General features: G+C 37.1%; 1 protein-coding gene across 3 annotated transcripts in view; it reads right to left on the bottom strand.

The window, feature by feature from the left end:
- Nucleotides 1-19,958, bottom strand: part of LOC123580918 (general transcription factor IIH subunit 2) — a 36,374-nt gene that overhangs the window by 4,514 nt on the left and 11,902 nt on the right. For 2 of the 3 annotated variants that reach the window (XM_045446369.1, XM_045446380.1), the window contains exons 4-14: nt 19,633-19,669; nt 18,903-18,989; nt 16,666-16,716; nt 16,287-16,341; nt 12,137-12,242; nt 10,624-10,714; nt 10,382-10,469; nt 9,058-9,165; nt 5,683-5,746; nt 3,793-3,896; nt 2,712-2,814 (exon numbers count right to left, since the gene is read on the bottom strand). In XM_045446369.1, coding sequence (XP_045302325.1) covers nt 2,712-2,814; nt 3,793-3,896; nt 5,683-5,746; nt 9,058-9,165; nt 10,382-10,469; nt 10,624-10,714; nt 12,137-12,242; nt 16,287-16,341; nt 16,666-16,716; nt 18,903-18,989; nt 19,633-19,669 — 894 coding nt within the window. The remainder of the gene's footprint in view (nt 1-2,711; nt 2,815-3,792; nt 3,897-5,682; nt 5,747-9,057; nt 9,166-10,381; nt 10,470-10,623; nt 10,715-12,136; nt 12,243-16,286; nt 16,342-16,665; nt 16,717-18,902; nt 18,990-19,632; nt 19,670-19,958) is intronic. The other variant, XM_045446389.1, reaches the window with a different exon arrangement.

The raw sequence follows: 19,958 nt of genomic DNA, 5'->3' as shown, positions 1-19,958 counted from the left end.
GAGGGCACTTGTTGGGAGGAAGCACTGGCTGTGGCATGGAAGTGATGAACCACAGGAATCTACAACCGAAGCCAAGAGCACACCATATACACTCTATGTTAGGTAACTTGAAAAAATATATATGTACTTCATTATATTTTATACAATTATATACATAATTATATATCAACTGGAAAAGAAAATTGAATCACTATGATGTACACCTGAAAATAACAGGATCTATGTCAATTATACTTCAATAAAAAATTGTTTTGGCTAAAAAATAAAAAATAAATTAAAGTCGTAAGAAATTTTTAATTTTATTTTCATCAAGGTTAAATACGAACACACCTTTCCTACTGGGATTCTGCCAGGGAATTAAGCCCTACAGAAAATAATCTGAGTGACTATTTTGCAACTCTCCTGAAGACAGCAGACAGCTGGTACAATTCTAGGTGGACAGAAGAGAAATTAATTTATGTGTGGATGCCTAAGTGATTAATTTTCAAGGAATGGTTTAAAGAGTTACAAGATCCCAAAACGGGGGCACCTGGGTGGCTCTGGCATCTGACTCTTGATTTAGACTCACGACCTCAGGGTTTGTGAGTTCCAGCCCTGTGCTGGGCACCATGCTCATAGCATGGAGCCTGCTTGGGCTTCTCTTTACCTCTCTCCCTCTGACTCTCTCTCTCTCTCTCTCTCTCAAAATAAATAAATAGACTTAAAAAAAAAAAAAGAAAAAGTTCAGGGCACCTGGGTGACTCAGTCAGTTAAGCAACTGACTTTGGCTCAGGTTATGATCTCGTGGTTCCCGAATTTCAAGCCCAGTGTTGGGCTCTGTGCTGACAGTGCAGAACCTGCTTGGTATTCTCTCTCTCTGTGCCTCTCTCTCTCTCTCTCAAAATAAATAAATGAACTTAAAAAAAAAAAGAAAAACAAAACCTTACTACAAAAAAATAGAGGCCCTCTCCCCATCCACCCCCACTTCATTTCCAGTTCCCCACTTGCAAAACTTTTAACTGTTTGATAGTTACCTACGCTTACAGTGAGATCTCGTTTTTTTCTGGCATTGGATATAGACCTCCTACTATGGAAGATGAGAATTTAATTCTCTTTCAACCTTCTTGAACCAACAGCATGTATACACACAACTAATTCTCAATTCTTTCTACGTAAGGAAATAATTTTGAATAGAACAATATTAAATGTTTGGTTTTATTATGACTACATAAACATATTCAGCTGAGTCATGTAATGAAACTCTTCTTCAAAATATTTCTTGGGGCACTTCGATGGCTCAGTTGGTTAAGCTTCTGACTTTGGCTCAGGTCATGATCTGGTGGTTCATGGGTTTGAGCCCCACGTTGGGCTCTGTGCTCACAGCTCAGAGCGGGGAGCCTGCTTTGGAGTCTGTTTCTCCCTCTCTCTCTGCTCCCCTCCGACCTTGCTCGTGCTCTGTCTCTCAGAAATAAACATTTAGAAAATAATAATAAAGCACATTAAAAAAATATTTTCTTGCTGGAGGCACCAGGGTGGCTCAATTGGTTAAGCATCTGACTCCTCTTGATTTCAGCTCAGGTCGTGACCTCATGGTTTGTGAGATAGAACCCTGCATGGGACTCTGAGAGCAGATTCTCTCCCTCTCTCTCAAAATAACTAAATAAACTTAAAAAAATATTTTTCTTCCTGGAGTTAATAACTATATTGTGGTCCACAACCTTAGTTTTCTACGTAATTATCACCAACTCAGCCCCAACCTTTCCCTGAGAAGTCTCAAAGCCTTCTCTATGTTCGCCTCCATCAGGAATTCGTCCTCCAGGTGACATCTCTCCTGGCTGGAGCATTCAGACCTTCTCCAAACTGGATTATTTATTCTCCATATCTGATACACAAGTGTCATTCTGTAATCTCCCCTTAGCATCATCCTAGGGCTTTCTTTAGATAAATATTCCTATTCTCTTCTGGTTATTCTCTTTCTCAGTTCCTTTGAACCATCTCTTCCACAACTTCCCCAGAAAGTCTTGTTTTGCGGCCTTACAAGTCTGAAAATGTGTTTATTCTACCTACATTTACTTGATAAGTTTGCCAGGTATGTAATTTAGGTTGGTAACAATTGTCACTCCAAATTTTGATGGAAACTGCTCCCTGGCAGCATCCAGTATTGCTGAAAAGCAAAATAATTTTAATTCCAGATTATGTAACCTAACTTTCCCTCTCCAGAAATGCTTACAGTTAGTATTTTGTGCATATTCTAAAATTTCACAACAATAAACTTTAGTGTGGGTCTATATTTCCTAACTATGTTAGGCACTTGGCAATCCGTTTCAATCCACCAAGTTCTGTCCTTCAAAAGTAGAAAATAACTTTTAGGAAAGAAATAGCTAAAGAACATTAGACCACAGTATTAGACCTTCTGGATAAATCCTTTGGTTTTACACCACAGAAACTGGCTAAGGCTACAAATCAGGGCTTTTTTGTTGTTTTGGAGAGCTGATATATCAGCATACAACTACACTTACTATATATAGATGGGTTTAGGAAAATTAATTTCTGGAAATCCAGATCTCTCTAATAATGAGTCAATTCAGTCATAACAAAGGCATTCTACCATCTTATTCTCTGTATCAGAAGTAATCTTGCCCAAATTAATATGGCTATCTTTTTATATGTAGTAACAATGCATTCAAACATTGCCACATATAATAGATATAAATTAATCAAAACTCATATACCTGTCTCCATTATGTTCTTCTAGAGGAATCTCTTGAAAAGCATCCAAAGGAAATAAATGATGATAAGACCGTGCCAAATGGGGAGCAGACACCAAAGTAAGACCTAACAAATAAAACACAGAGTCATATTTAATAGCCCAAACCTCATTAAGACAATGGCTGAGGGGCACCTGGGTGGCTTAGTCGGTTAAGCATCCAACTTTAGTTCGGGTCATGATCTCCCGGATCGTGAGTTTGGGCCCCGTGTCAGGCTCTGTGCTGACATCTCACAGCTAGAAGCCTGTTTCGGACTCTGTGTCTCCCTCTCTCTCTGCTCCTCCCCCATTCACACTCTGTCTCTCTCTCAAAAATATATAAATGTTAAAAAAAAAAAAAAAAAACAGACAATGGCTAAAATGTGAAATGATAGGCTAAATATTTTCAAGGTATTTTTTTTTTAGGACTGCTGGTATTCATTTCTTTATTTACATGTCTCTTAAAAAGGAGATTCCAGGATGGAGTCTTACTTCTGTCACTAATTGTGTGACCTCTCTTGGCCATTAGCCAACTTATAAATGAAACAATGAAAGTAAGAGCTGTGGGGCGCCTGGGTGGCTCAGTCGGTTGAGCATCGGACTTCAGCTCAGGTCATGATCTCGTGGTCCGTGAGTTTGAGCCCCACATCGGGCTCTGTGCTGACAGCCTGGAGCCTGCTTCAGATTCTGTGTCTCCCTCTCTCTCTGCCCCTTCCCCACTCATGCTATGTCTCTCTCTCTCTCTCTCTCTGTCAAAAATAAATAAACATTAAAAAAAATTTTTTTTTTTTAAAAAGAAAGTAAGAGCTGCAAAAACATCTACCAGATCTACTGCAATGCCTTTAAAGAACATACTCATTTCAGAAAGAGAATCAGAAAACTGTTCTAGAATGCCATGGTTATTCTTAGAAATGAAGTACTGAGCATTCAATTAAAAAATATACTCTTCTCACACATTAAATCCAGAAACATAGGCAGAGCTTAATACTAACATTTACTTTAATAGCAATATATGTAAGAAGCTTTTAAAGATTAATTTACTGGATAAAGGAGAGTTCGTTTCTTACCACAGATTTTACATTCAACTGGAAGTTCACAGTACTTTGCTCGACACTGTGGGCAGAAATACCCTCCTAATGTAAGTCCTGGCTCAGTGTTGCTATCCAAGTGCCTGTGGGAGGAAACATTACTTTTAAAATGATATATGACAATGTGAATGGTTACAGCAAAAGAAAGTATCCTACGCTGTAAAATCTTGAAGTTGTTTCATAGTTTACTTACACAAGGTTCATTCTTTACCTTTTTTTCTCTCTGCATTTGTTTTGAATAGTGTGCATTAATGTCTTTGTTTTCTGGGTTTTTTAAAAAGTAATCTCTACACCCAACATGGGGCTCAAACTCACAACTCCGACATAAAGAGTCGTATGCTCTACTGACTTAAGTCAGCCAGGCACCCCAATTTGCAGTAAGGTATTTGAATTCACTCGTGTTTTCTTCTTCAGGGACTCATCTGCTGTTAATCCTATCCAGGGTATTTCTCATCTCAGACATTTGTGTCTAGAACTTTGATTTGGGTCTTTTTTGAAATAGCTGTTTTAACACCTTAACCACTAATTCCAATAACTGTGTTGTTTCTGGATATGTTTCTGTTCAATGATTTTCTCCTTGTTATGGGTGATATTTTCATACTTCTTTGCAGGCCTGGTCATTTTTGATTGGCTGCCAGGCATTATGAATTTTATTTTGTTTTAGGTGCTGGATTTTTCTGGTATTCCCTTAAATATAATGGGGCTTTTTCTAGAATGTACTTGGAAATGAAGTATAGAATATTCTAGAATATACTTGGAAATAGTTTGATCTGTTCAAAACTTGCTTTTTAGTTCATTAGGCTGTCCATAATAGCTGTTAGTCTGGAATTAATTTGGTTCCATTGCTGTGAACACTGTTCAATGCCCATTGTTAAAAGGTTTCTCCACAATGACTGTGAGAACATGAAATATTCCCTGCCCCGTGTGAGCTCCAGTGACTATGCTGCCTGTTCCTCTTTAGTGGTTCTTTCCTGGGCCTCTAGTAGCAGTCATAGGAGTGGGATAATCATAACTCAGCTGATGACTCCAGGGAAGTCCCTGCAATCCCAAGAGTTCTCTGTACAGCCCTTTACTTTCTAGTACTGTGCCTAGAAAATTATAGCCATTTGAGCCTCCCCAAACTCTGAACTTTGTTTCTTCAACTGATCAAGACCTCCAGGCTCTGTGTGGGTTTCCCCTCCTACAATGCAGCCTAGATATTTCTTCTAGGCAGTAAGCTGCACTCACAGGGCTCACCTCATTTGTTTCCCTTCTTTCAGGGATCATTTACCTGCACTGTCTGTTGTCCATGTCTGAAAATCATTGTGTTATATGTTTTGTCTGGCAGGAGGGAGAAAAGTAAATTCAGTCCCTATGGTACCTTTATAGCTGGAGACACAAGTCTTACTTGTGATTTTTAAGAATTATTTTAACTTTGCTTTATAATTATGTAAAATATAAGGTTCTACAGTTAAAACAAGGTATGTTCAGAAAAGTCTAGGGGCCATCCCTTTGCCTTTCTCTACACACTGCTCAGGTAAACATTTTTTTAGTGTTTACTTTTTATTTCATTAGTCTTTTTATCATTAATATAAACATACTGTATATCTAGTCAAATCTCCGCCTTCATCTTAGAGGACTGGCAGTATACTATACACTTTTCTCTACTTTGCTGTTTTACCTAATAATATATCCTGAAGATTACTCCACAGGAGTAAAGGAGATAGTCCTCACTCCTTGTTATAGCTATATAGAAGGTAACCTTTTACAAAAGCCAATACACTGCAAGCCCATATAACTTTAGCGGTTTTTTTTTTTAACTTATAACTTATAGGAAGGAATTTAAAACGTAAAAACATCATCACTGACAGTTTCAAAGTTTTTACTTACGCCATGCTGAAAGAGGGTTTTGCATCTTGATCAGACAGAGAAGCAATGGTATGCTGAGGAAATCCTTCATAGAAGAAAATGTATTACTTTCTTTTTCCAAGCACATAGCAAAATTCTAGGACTAGGAAGCTAAAAATGTTCCTACCAGAAAGCCCACAAAGTTGTACAAAAGTTCTCTCTCCTGCCTTTTAGAATGCTTATTATAGTATGTATAGTAATACCAGATTATAAAAAAATTAAAAGTTGAGAATATGGGGGAAAGATCGGTCCATACATATGGCCGTAGATCCTAAGTTTATAATTTTCTAATTCAGTAACAACACGTGCTGCTTTTTAAAAAGAAAATGTTTGTAATTTTTAAATACTTCTGACACAATTGAGAAGTCTATTACATAGCTGTCCACTTTCATTTTATATAAGAATATACTTCTATGTTTAAATTTTGGAATGCCCAAACCCATGTAATTTGCTTTCCATACATATTTTTTTAAGGAAGTTCTTTTTTCTTTTTTTAATGATTACTTCTTTATTTTGAGAGAGAAAGAAAAAGCAAGCGAGCACAAGCAGGAGAGGAGTAGAGATACAGGGAGAGAGAAAATCCCAAGCAGACTCCATGCTGTCAGTGCAGAACCCGATGTGGGGCTAAATGTCATGCAACTATGAGATCATGACCTGAGCCAAAATCAAGAGTTGGAGGCTAACATGAGGCACCCAGGTCCCCCTCCATACATATTTTTAAATTCTGAAAACAAGTCCAAGAGAGGCAGAAACCATAAAAAAACATATTTCATTACATAAAAAATTTAAGTCTATCTACAGATCAAAACAAGTAAAGGTAAAGGTAAATGGCCAAATGAAAAAATATTTGTGGCAGGTGACAAAAATGGGTTGATATTCTTAAATGGCTCTAACAAATCAATTTGAAGAATACGTTATTATAAGTTTAGATAACTTTAAAATGGGCTAAAGAAATGTTATCAGTAAATAAAAAAAAATTACCCAACCATAACATTTAAAATATATTAACTGTTTATGTCAAGTATTATTCTGTATGCTTTAAGTGTATTACGTTAATTGTTGCAACACACGAGATATACACATCATTTTACAGATAAGGAAACAGGAGAGGTTGACCAGTACTAGAAATGGACTAAAAAAAGACAGAAAAGCATTCCATCTCACTAACAGTTAAAAAATGTGTATTAGCAAAGGAAACAAGAGGTGCTTGGGTGCTTCAGTCAGTTGAGCAGCTGATTTCAGCTCAGGTCATGATCTCACAGTCAGTGAGTTCGAGCCCTGCATCAGGCTCTGCACTGAGAGCTCAGAGCCTGGAGCCTGCTTTGGATTCTGTGTCTCTCTCTCTCTGCTCCTCCCCACTCACGCTGTCTTTCTCAAGAATAAATAAACATTAAAATTTTTTTTTTTTTATTTTTTTTTTCAAATTTTTTTTTTTCAACGTTTATTTATTTTTGGGACAGAGAGAGACAGAGCATGAACGGGGGAGGGGCAGAGAAAGAGGGAGACACAGAATCGGAAACAGGCTCCAGGCTCTGAGCCATCAGCCCAGAGCCTGACGCGGGGCTCGAACTCACGGGCCGCGAGATCGTGACCTGGCTGAAGTCGGACGCTTAACCGACTGCGCCACCCAGGCGCCCCTTTTTTTTTTTTAAAAACACAACAAAATAAAAAAAATCAAAGGGCACCTAGGTGACTCAGTCACTTAAGCCTCTGACTCTTGATTTCTCAGTTCATGATCTCATGGTTCCTGGGATTGAGCCCCATGGGCTCTGCGCTACAACACTGAGCCTGCTTGTGTTTCTCTCTCTCTGACCCTTACCCAGTGGCATTTGCAAGCGCTTACTTATGCTCTTTCAAAATAAATAATAAACATTTTTATTTTTAACTTTATTTAAAAAAATTTTTTTTTTTTTTTTTAACGTTTATTTATTTTTGGGACAGAGAGAGACAGAGCATGAACGGGGGAGGGGCAGAGAGAGAGGGAGACACAGAATCAGAAGCAGGCTCCAGGCTCTGAGCCATCAGCCCAGAGCCAGACGCGGGGCTCGAACTCACGGACTGTGAGATCGTGACCTGAGCTGAAGTCGGGTGCTTAACCGACTGAGCCACCCAGGCGCTCCTAACTTTATTTTTTAATGTTTGAGAGAGAGAGAGAGCGAGCGAGCACATATACGTGGGAGGGGCAGGGAGACAGAGGATGGGTGGCTCAGTCAGGCATCCAATTCTTTATTTCAGCTCAGGTCATGATCTCACCAGTTCATGAGTTCAAGCCCCACGTCAGGCTCCATGCTGATAGTGCAGAGTCTGCTTGGGATTCTGTCTCTCCCTCTCTCTTCTGCTCCTCCCCATCTCGTTCTCTCTATCAAAATAAATAAATAAACTTTAAAAAAATGTATAAAGAAATTCTTTCTCATACTTAAAAAGTTTATGCCTTTTTCCATTGTAAACATGATAAGTGTTCATTATAAAAGTTGTGGAAAATATAAGAAAACGAAAAATTGTTTTAGACGATAAGAAACCCATCATTCTTCTTTTCTTGAAAAAAAATCCCTTTAAAAAAATATTTTACTTTATTTATTTTAAAAGATTTTATTTTAAGTAATCTCTACACTTACAGTGGGGCTCAAACTTATAACCCTGAGATCAAGACTCACAGGTTCTACCAACTAAGGCAGCCAGGTGCAACCCCCCAAAATCCCTTTTAAACAATGTGATGTACCTCCCTGCAACCTTCTGTGTTTGATGTTTGTATTACATAGCTTTGATCAAACAGTACAAAGAATTTTGTAGCTTATCTTTTAAATTTCTTAACACAATAAGAATTTTTCTATAAATGCAGTGTCTTTGTACCTTTCTAGCTTTAAAAATAAAACGAAATCAGTAATGGCTGTTGTGACAGGACAACAGACGGTTTTATTATTTTTTTTAATGTTTTATTATTTATTTTTGAGGTACAGAGAGAGAGAGAGAGAGAAAGAGAAAGACAGAGAGTGAATGGGGGAGAGGGAGAGAGAGAGGGAGACACAGAATCTGAAGCAGGCTCCAGGCTCTGAGCTGTCAGCACAGAGCCCCACACAGGGCCCAAACCCATGAACTGTGAGATCATGACCTGACCCGAAGTTGGACACTTAACCGACTGAGCCACCCAGGCACCCCGGTTTTAGTTTTCTTTTAACTTCTTTGTACTTTCCAAGATTGCTTCAACAGGATAATTTTCTCTAATTATAAAACATTTAAGTTAAAAGAAATAAATTCTTAAGCATTAAAATAAACTTGTACAAATGAAAACAGCAAGTCTAATTTGACCCCAGTCATTTTTAAATATCCATTTTACAACAACATAAAATAAACACTTACCCATACGAATAAGTGAGCATTCAGAACCTGAGCTAGCAGGTGGAGGACTGACATGATGTGTCAGCAATTCTTTGTAATGGCTTTCATCTAAGATAACATGGTATGTGCCTAGGAAGACGAAAAGTAAAAGAAAAAAAAAATCAGCTTTCCACATATGAGTATCAATTGTAATTTCTACGTAATTCTGTAAGTTATACCATCTGAAAATGTACATTTCAAAATTAAGTATTTAAGTTAAATCATCATTTTTCAAAAACCTCGTTTAACTGACATCTCTAAATTGACTTCTCTAGGAATAACTATAATTACAATTTAATTAGAGCCAAGTTATAAGATCTTTATTATTATTATTTTAAATGTTTTATTTATTTATTTTGAGAGAGAGAGAGAGAGAGAGGTTGAGCAAGGAACGGGCAGAGAGAAAAGAAGGGAGAAAGAATCCCAAGCAGGCAAAGCCTGATGCAGGGCTCGATCCCATAAACAGTGAGACCATGACCTGAGCCAAGATCAAGAGTCGGACACTTAACCAACTAAGCCACCCAGGCGCCCCTAAGATCTTTACAAAGTATTACACATTAGTGAAATCTCTAGCATTTCAAGAGTCATAACACTTCCTCTAAATACTGCCATAACTACTAAAAAGTTCTTGCATTTTGAAATGATATCTTACAGAATCAATAATACATTTTTTTTTTTTTTAATTTTTTTTTTTCAATGTTTATTTATTTTTGGGACAGAGAGAGACAGAGCATGAACGGGGGAGGGGCAGAGAGAGAGGGAGACACAGAATCGGAAACAGGCTCCAGGCTCTGAGCCATCAGCCCAGAGCCCGACGCGGGGCTCGAACTCACGGACCGCGAGATCGTGACCTGGCTGAAGTCGGACGCTTAACCGACTGCGCCACCCAGGCGCCCCAATAATACATTTAAGATGACTATACATATTACAGACTTCAGGACATGAAGTGATTCAAATTTAGTAGCATGAAAATATCCTAATTTATAATTTTTTCCCATGTTTATTTATTTAATTCGAGAGAGAGTCAGAGAAAGAGCAGGGGAAGGCCAGAGAGAGAGAGAGACAGAGAGAGAGAGACAGAGAGAGAGAGACAGAGAATCCCAAGCAATCTCCATGCTACCAGGGCAGAGCCCCACGCAGGGCTCTACCTCACGAACTGTGAGATCATGATCTGAGCTGAGATCAAGAATTGGACATCCAACTGACTGAGCCACCCAGGCGCCCTGAAAACATCCTAATTTAATTAATCAATTGTTATTTCTTACATGGTGATTATGAATAAATACTGAAGATTCTAGATATATACCACCAGTTTCACGAGCGAGTACAGTGCAAACCCGAACCTCTGCAGACAATCCGATAACAGACACTCTAATTTTAGTTGCCTTTAGGGTCTTCATAAAATCCACGTAAATGGAGCATTTGGGGGGGAAGAAAAAAAACATGCAAGAATTAATGTGCTTGAAAAACAAGTTTCTGAAAACTAGTAATAAATTCACTACAGAATTCTCCTCTGGCTTTTATTATAAAGAAATGTACTGATTCTACCTTGATTAGATCATAGATATTAGATGGATCACAAGTTGTGAGGCTGCTAAAGATGATTAGCACTTCTCTACTTGTATGTCCAGGCATGTGTCTACAGAAAGATAAAACATATTCCAATTAGGAGTAGATTAATTTACCTAGAAAAAATAGTATATGTGGTTTATTTATTTAGACTATTGTTTTAACACCGCAAAGGAATGAATTGCGAGTATACTCTACGTCAATGTAAATTTTTCTAAAATTAGGTACACAAAAAATTGATTCATTTATTCATTCCATAAATACTGACTGAATACTGTTTTTAGGTTCTGGGGATAGAGTAATAAGCAAGACCAAACAACATTCCTGACATCATGAAGCTTACAAACTAGTAGATTCATTTCATACAAAGTCTAAAGTGTACATTGGAAAGTATGAAAATACCATATAGATCGACTTTAAGGTGTATCTTGACAACAGTAACATACTTCTTTTTTACACTTATTGATTGACTTATTGATCAGTTTATCTATCTATTTATTTATTGAGAGTGCACAGCAAGCAGAGGAGGAGCTGAGGGAGACAGAGCATGAGAGAGAGGGACGAAGACTCTTAAGCAGGCTCCACACCCAGCACAGAACCCAGCGCAGAACCCAGCATGGGGCTTGATCTTAAAATCTGAGCCAAAATCAAGAGTCAGATGCTTAACCAACTGAGCCACCAAGGCACCCCAACATACTTCTTTTTTAAGGCTATAATTTAACCTCATATTTGATTCAGACTCACAATACTCACAAACAGTAATTTTTGTGTATCAGTTACACAATAATTCATGGGACTTTAAGATGTGATGAGCTGTTTTCCACTCTACTAAACAGATTTGTATGCTTTTGGGGGGCAATTTTTTCAGTTATTTCTAGCTTGCTTCCTGTTATCTTCATTGTTGGGCTGATTTCATTTGTGGATGTTGCTATTGTGCCTACCTTTAATATGGGTATTACCTCCTCACCTACTTCAAAACTAGAAAAATATCTATTATATAAAAGTACAAAAACCAGGACGGACAATCCAGGAATAAAATATATGAGCTAATACTAACTGAATATTTCTATTAGGGCCTTAGCTACATTCCACATACTTGAACTTGCTGGAAAAGTGTGCTATTGATTTGCAGATATACTACAAAACAAGAAACGTCAATAAATGTACAACAAACTCAATTAATTTCACATTAAATTCCATATATAATCAATTTTCAAAAAAACATTTTCCATCAACATTTTCTTTGTACTAATACTGCTACAGTTTTAGTTATATTTTCTAAAATCTTTAAGAATCTATCTTACCAGCTAAAATGTAAAATAAAAATTACAAATCAATACCACACTAAACATCATAAATGACATTAGATATTTCTCTTAATAAGAGTTTCGTTACAGCTCAGTTTATGGACACACATATCAAAACATTATCATCTCAATTCACTCAAAAAGCTTGAAATGAATTATAAATAAAAAAAATGTAAAATACCAACTTTAGAGTTTGCATAGCCATGCTTAATGAGTTATAGAGAGATGGTTCTCCATGGCAGGTCATATCTACAGCTTTCTTCAAAGATGTAATGTGTTTCCTTGGGTTTCCTAAAATAGAAATGTAATAATCTACTTATAATAAAATTTTATTATACATTATAGAAATTTGTGTTTTCCCTAAATTTACTTATCCATGTTGTTAAAGAACAGAATCTCCTCAATTTACATTTTTATAGTAAGTGACTCTTTTATGAGGAATGTTTGTTACATAAACTTTTACTTCATATTGAAAAACAGAATAAAAATAATCTGCTTCTATCTATTAGCACACATTTTTTTTTTTTTTTCTAATTTAAGTAGGCTCCAAATCCAACAAGGAGCCCATGACCGGCCTGAACTCACAGAGCTGAGATCAACACCTCAGCTGAGATCAAGAGTCAGATGCTTAACCAACTGAGCCACCCAGGTGCCCCAACACACATTTCTTTTTAACATGGGGCTTGAACTCATGACCCTGAGACCAAGAGTCGCATGCTCTACCAACTGAGCCAGCTTGGCGCCCTATTAGCACATACTTTAAATATTATTAAAGTGCACAACTTTTTACTTTTTTCCTTATTTCATCATTTTAGAAACTCATACATTTTAGCATTTTAACATCTCCGAAATCACACTGTGTCTTACAACCAGTGGCAGCCAGGCAGCATCACTGCTTGGTTACATGTGAACCTATGAATGGCTACTGATATGTTGTACCAACTGCATTACATACACTGTCCTATTCATGTTCAGTTTAACTGCCATTTAAAGTGTTTCTAGGGCCCTGGGAGGCTCAGTCTGTTGAGCATCCGACTCTTGATTTTGGCTCAGGTCATGATCCCAGGGTTGTGGGACTGAGCCCCACATCAGGCTCCGCGCGGAGCACGGAGCCTCTTACGATTCTTTCTCTCTCTCCCTCTGCCCCTCTCCCCTGCCTATGTGCTCTCTCTCTAACATAATGTAATGTAACATAACATAAAGTGTTTCTAAAAAAGGTTATAATGCAAAAGGTGATATTTTTATGTACAAAGGCAAAGAACAGAGCAGTGAAGTATAAATTTATTATTAGTGAAGCAAAAATGCATTGAGAGAAGAATGACTGTAGTTTCCTATTTTTATTCAGGGGATAAAAAAGGAATTTTATATGACCTAAGAAAGGAAGATTTCCACAAATAAACATAGCTGTGTTATCTTCTGTTAGTGAAGTAACATCTGAAAAGATGGTCTATTTCATACCAAGCAGTACATATAAAGTGAGGAGAAATTGCCAAGTTCTTGAGAATAGCTATCAGACATGTCAAATTATCAAGGAGCTAGTGTAAAATATAATTTTTTTCTTTTTTTGGTATGAACAATTTACATTATCATCAGATACTATGTCAAAGTTTAACTGCTAGAGTGTTTCCTTCTTGATGGCTCATAAAATAAAGGCATCTTATAAATGATGTAATCTGAGATTCAATGAAATATAGACATTTTCTATTTCAACACGGTCTTCACTTTAATGAAAACCAAAACATTATTAAATTGATTTTATCATATAATTCATCCAACTACCTCCATACTGTTGAACAATTCTTCCCAGTTTGTCACTAGTATATTTGTAAAATGAGGCTTTTTCTTTCATAATGTTTCCTAAGTATAAATTACAAGGAACAACCATTTGTATGGCTTTTCCCAAAAATGTTAAAAAATTAATCAGCCCATAAGCACTGTAAGTACCAGTCAGTTTCTCTGTGGTTCAACAAGCAGTATACTGCTTCTCAAACTTCATTCTCCTCATTGAAAATACATAAAACAATTAAATGTTGTTGAGTGGTTTTGCTTTGTTTTTTGATCATTTGTTTGCCTAAATATTTTTTTTAAAAGTTTATTTCTTTTGAGAGAGAGAGACAGAGCGCATGTGGGGGCAGGAGGCAAAGAGAGAAAAGGAGTCAATCCCAACAATCCCAAGCAGGCTCCATGCTGCCAGTGCACAGCCTGACACGGTGCTCAATCTTATAAACCGTGAGATCATGACAGAGCTATTTAGTTTTTCTTTTTATTCTGGTATGAATTATCTGTCTTCTTTGTCCATTCATCTCCTTGGAGCTTCTTGGTGTTCTTATTTATCTAAATAGGTTTTAAAATACTAAGCATTTGCCATTATTTAATATATTTTTCAAGTATTTATTCTTGTAATCATAAAATTTAAAAAATGAAAATTACCAGGGCATTGGGATGGCTTAGTCAGTTAAGCACCCGAGTCTTGATTTTGGCTCAGGTCATGATCTCTCAGTTCCTGAGTTCCTGAGTTCAAGCCCTGAGGCAGGCTTTGTACTGTCAGCACAGAGCCTGCTTGAGATTCTCTGTCTCCCTTTATCTCTGCCCCTCCCCTGCCTGCACACATACACACACACACACTCTCTCCCTCAAAAATAAATAATAAAGATTAAAAAAAAAAAGAAATAGTGGTACCTGAGTGGCTCAGTCAGTTAAGCGTCCAACTCTTGATTTCGGTTCAGGTCACGATCTCAAGGTCAAAGGATTGAGCCCCGTGTTGGGCTCCATGCTGAACATGGAGCCTGCTTGGGATTCTCTCTCCCTCTCTCTCTACCCCTCTCCCTGATTAGCATTCTCTCTCCCCCTCTCAAAATAAATAGACAGGAAAGAAAGAGAGAAAGAGAGAAAGAGAGAAAGAGAGAAAGAGAGAAAGAAAGAAAGAAAGAAAGAAAGAAAGAAAGAAAGAAAGAAGGAAGGAAGGAAGGAAGGAAAAGAAAGGGAAAGAGAAAGAAAGAAAGAAACAAAGAAAGAAAGAAAGAAAGAAAGAAAGGAAGGAAGGAAGGAAGGAAGGAAGGAAGAAAGAGAAAGAGAAAGAAATGCAAAGTACCTCACTAGGTCCAAATTCCTCCTTTCATAAGTGAGAAACAAACCTAACAAGTTAAATAATTGGCCACAAGACAAACACCTACCCAGTGGCATGACCAGAATTTCCTGGCTCTCCATCCACTTCTCATTCTACCATACCATACAAAATATTTTGTTCATCTCCTACTATATTGTGAGTACAGGAAAAAAGCCTACTACATTACTGTCAGTGTGGTTTATAACAGTAATTCTAATCAGAGAGACAAAGTGTGGGTTATAACAGTGATTCTAATCAGAGAGACAAAGGGTGCCCTCAAGAGGCCTATCAGAATATTGAGAGGATTTTTTTAATTAAAAAAAATTTTTAACGTTTATTCATTTTTTAGAGAGAGAGAGAGACAGAGTGTGAGCGGGGGAGGGGCAGAGAGAGTGGGAGACACAGAATCCGAAGCAGGCTCCAGGCTGTCAGCTGTCAGCAGTCAGCATAGAGCCCGACTCGGGGCTCAAACCCACAAACTGTGAGATCATGACCTGAGCCGAAGTCGGATGCCTAACCCACAGAGCCACCTAGGCTCCCCTCCTGAACTAACTTTTAAGATGATAAAATTCAGTTAGGCATGCCATATAAGCAGAAAAACTGAGTTATTAACAATATCTACAATTCAATTTTTAAACTCTTTATTCTTTAGAGGTTTAAATTAAAAAAAAATTTTTTTTAATGATTATTTATTTTTGAGAGACAGAGAGACAGAGTGAGAGCAGGAGAGGGGCAGAGAGAGAGAGGGAGACACAGAATTTGAAGCAGACTCCAGACTCTGGGCTGTCAGCACAGAGCCCGACACGGGGCTCAAACCCACGAACTGTGAGATCATGACCTGAGTTGAAGTAGGTCGCTCAACTGACAGAGCCACCTAGGCACCCCTAGAGGTTTAACTTTTAAAAAATTAATTTTAAGACTAAGTGGATTTTTAGAATGGTTACAATAATTTTATCTTAATTCTTTCGAGATTAGACTGTATGAATCTTAAACATTTACATTCACTGCAGTAGTATTCATTACTGTACAGAACTCAATTTAAAACAGTTCATCTTAAATACCAAGAGTTTAATGGAGGATTTAATGGAGGGTTTATTAAGTGTTTCACAATGAGAGTATAAAAGAAGTCTTCATTTTACTTATTAGGCAACCTTATAAACAGGGTTACAAACAAGGTTGAGTAAATAGAGCCAAGTCCTTGAGTCCTATGAAGGTAATTTTATGCATACCTGAGAGTTCGGTCAGTTTTTCAGCTCTTTTACTCTTTGTTACAATTATTCCAATCTCAAAATAAAAACAAAAATGATCATTAATTTAACAATTTATTTTTTCTTGATAAGAATGTAAATAACCTGAATTAGTAATTACAAAAGAAATAAGAGAAATTTTTTCTCATGCTGCTTTTGACATAAATTTAGCTATGATTTCACTGTACATTATTTAATTTCTAGAGTTACCTTACTTTTCATTGACAAATGTACCAGAAACTGGTACACAATCTGGATCACTTAATAATCCACAGAATGTATGCCCAGTGTTCTAAAAATAAATTATAATTGGCAGTAATATCAGGAATCTAATTGTGAATTCTATCACTTATCTACATACCTGACTAATAGGATTTTGATCAAAATACTCTTCTACGAAGTATTCCAACAACTGTTTAAAGAAAACAAAAACACTAGATAAGGGCAAAATAATAACCATACAGAACATGTTTGGTGAAACCTATTTATCAAGCATCACTTTATGATTTTTAAAAAATGCTTAGTAAAAATATTAAATGAGAATAAGTTTTAAAACATTAAAAATAAAAATCACAACACTAAATAAGCCTGAATTTAAAATAGTAGATGGTGAGACAGAAACAATCTAAACATGGAAAGATCCAATGAAGCCAAACACAGGAGAATGAGCAGAAGTGGGGATGGGTTTTGACAAATTAGGAATAATCTGAATATGTTTATAAGCTGAGGGGACTGATCTGAATTAAGTCCAGAGACAGTGAAAATTCGGTAAGGAAAAGGGATAACTGACCGACAAAGCAAGATGCTGACTGGAGTAGGAGGATAGAAATTAAGAGCATAAATAATTAGCCATTTTGGCGTATCATTTTTCAAAATGATGTGGTAGCACTTCTACTTATAGTTTATAACTCAAAAAAAATTACATTCTTTAAAAAAATTTCTTCATGGGAATGTACGATATTTACTCAGGGGAAGAGGATAGAAAGAAAAAGAGTGACCAAGTTCCAGGGCACTCCAGCATTCGAAAATTGGAGAGGAGCCTGAGAAGCAAATCAAGAGACTATCTATAACCAAAGTCAAAAGAATGGGTGGGGCACCTAGCTAGCTCAGTCCTTAGAGAGTGCAACTCTTGATCTCGGGGTCAAGACTTCGAGCCCCAAATATCAGGGGTAGAGTTTACTTACAGCACGCGTGTGCACACACACACACGCGCGCACACACACACACACACACACACACACTAACCAAAAAACAAAAGAGGGACACCTTTCAGGGAGAAGTGGTCAACTGTTTCAGTTTCTGATAAAGATAAAAAGGCACTGAATTTCACATCCTGGAGGTTACGGTGGACCTTTAAAATGTAGTCGTGAAGACAACATTCCAATTGGAGTATGTTAAAGAGAGAATGCTGTGGATATTAAACTGTAGAGAGCTGACTAATATTGGAATAAGCGCACACAAATTCACTAAAAGAGAAGGTAAAGGACAAATCTAATCTAGTAAATTTTAAGAACTTGTCTACAAAAAATGGAGCAGAGGATTCTGAAGAAGAATGGCTTCTCCCTCACCCTACTCTTCTGAAGCCCTATTCATGACTCATACAAGTCCCGCGAAATTTCACCAATACACTTGCTTTTGGGAAAAAGTAAAGAGAAGAAGTATTCTTATTTTTTCCCTCTTCTGCCAGAAATTATGAATGCATAGGGAAAGAAATCAAAAACAGACTTTCCTTGTCGGAAGATAACAATTCAAACTTCAGGCTTAACTGGGGGGAAGAGTTCAAAGTATGGGAATATCTCCTCATGGAAATGCATTACATCCTCCCTTCCTTGCCCATTAGTTAGAGTAAACAAGAAACAGGACAACATAATCTCAGAAGAGAAAAACGGATCCCCAGAAACCCAACACAGCCTGCACGCCACCCAAGCTGAGCTCCCTCCTTGCGTGCACACCACCCCATCCCAGCTGCTATTCTCTTAGGTCACGGAAAAGTGCATGAAATACAAAACACCCAGGCTAAAATTAAGCATTAGAAAAGAAAAGATGATCCACATAAAAATCTGTTCATGAAGGTTCACAGCAGTATTATTCATAAAGGCCCCCAAAAGTGGAAATAACCCAGTGTTGTATATAATGGAATATTGTTTGGCAAAAATAAAGACATGAAGTACTGAAAAATGCTACAACACAGATGAATCTTGAAAACATTATACTAAGTGAAAGAAGTCAGTCACAAAAGATGACATGTTGTATGTTTCCATTTATATGAAATGTTCCAAATAAGAACATCTATAGAGACAGAAAGCACATTAGTGGTTGCCTCGGCCTGAGATGGAGTGGGGGAAAACAGAGGGTGACTGTTAAATGGGACGGGTTTTTTTTTTCTTAGTAATAAAAATGCTCTAAAATTGACTGTGGTAATAATGTTGAACAACTGTAAATTTACAAAAAACTTTAACAGTATATTTTAAATAAGTTAATTTTATGGTATGTGAATTCCATCTTAATAAAGCTATTATAGTAAAAAAAAATTTTTTTTATTTTAGAATTCAGTGTCCTTTCCCACATTTAGTATAAATAAGAATGATTTTACTATACCTTTAAAGTACAAGTCAATCTATTTGGCTTTAAATCTTGGTCTTCCATTGTTCTTGATCCATCTACTACCACATAAAGATGACGCATCTACCAAAAAAAAGGTAGACAATTCAAAAATGAAGACAACTTTCAAAAACATTTTTGACCAAGAAATAAAAATGTCATTTACTATTTACATATTATACACACACACACACACACACTTTTTTTTTTTAAGAGTCGGGGTATGTGTGGGTGAGCAGGGGAGAGGGGCAAAGGGAAAGGGAGAATGTTAACCAAGCTCCATGCCCAAGGTGGCTCCCAAGGAGGGGCTCAAACTCACAAACTCATGAAATTATGACTTGAGCTGTAATCAAGAGTCAGACACTCAACCAAGTGAGGCACCCAGGGAGCCCTCTTAACTTACATTTTTAATATATTCTGTTAAAAGGTCTGTTGACTTAGTATTGTTTATTCTGTCAAGACAAAATGTTTCTGTAACCCAGCTAATTCTGTCCTGGTAAAGAAAAAAAAAATAGGGGCATCTGGGTGGCTCAGTTGGTTGAGCATCTGACTTTGGCTCAGGTCATGATCTCACGGTTCATGAGTTCGAGCCCGATAACGGGCTCTCTGTGTCAGTGAAGAACCCACTTTGGATACTCTGTCTCCCTCTCTCTCTGCCCCTCCTCCACTTGCTCTCTCTCTAAAATGAATAAACGATAAAACAAATTATATAAAAAAATTAACATACCATTCCAAGTCGAACCTGTCCATGGTGCTCAAACACTCTGTTAAAATTATGCAAACATTTTAATAGAATGTCCTTTATTACCCCGAAAATCAATATAACTTTTCAAGTAACCTGAATTTTTTTAGTGAAATAAATTATTAACTTAGGGGATCCACATAATTACAGGCATTTGGATAGTCCCTGAAGACCCAATTCCCTGCTGAGATGCTAGGTTGCTGGTTCCTTCCCCCTATTCAAGAGTTTAAAGGTCAGTTTCCCTGGAACACAGCTGTAATGAAATACTAAAGAGTGGGTATAGGTGGAGAGAAAGACTTAAAGGAGTCAGT

Source organism: Leopardus geoffroyi, chromosome A1, assembly GCF_018350155.1.
Source record: "Leopardus geoffroyi isolate Oge1 chromosome A1, O.geoffroyi_Oge1_pat1.0, whole genome shotgun sequence".
Taxonomy (NCBI): domain Eukaryota; kingdom Metazoa; phylum Chordata; class Mammalia; order Carnivora; family Felidae; genus Leopardus; species Leopardus geoffroyi.
Note: the sequence above shows the minus strand (reverse complement) of the source record. Positions and strands in the feature narration are given on the sequence as shown.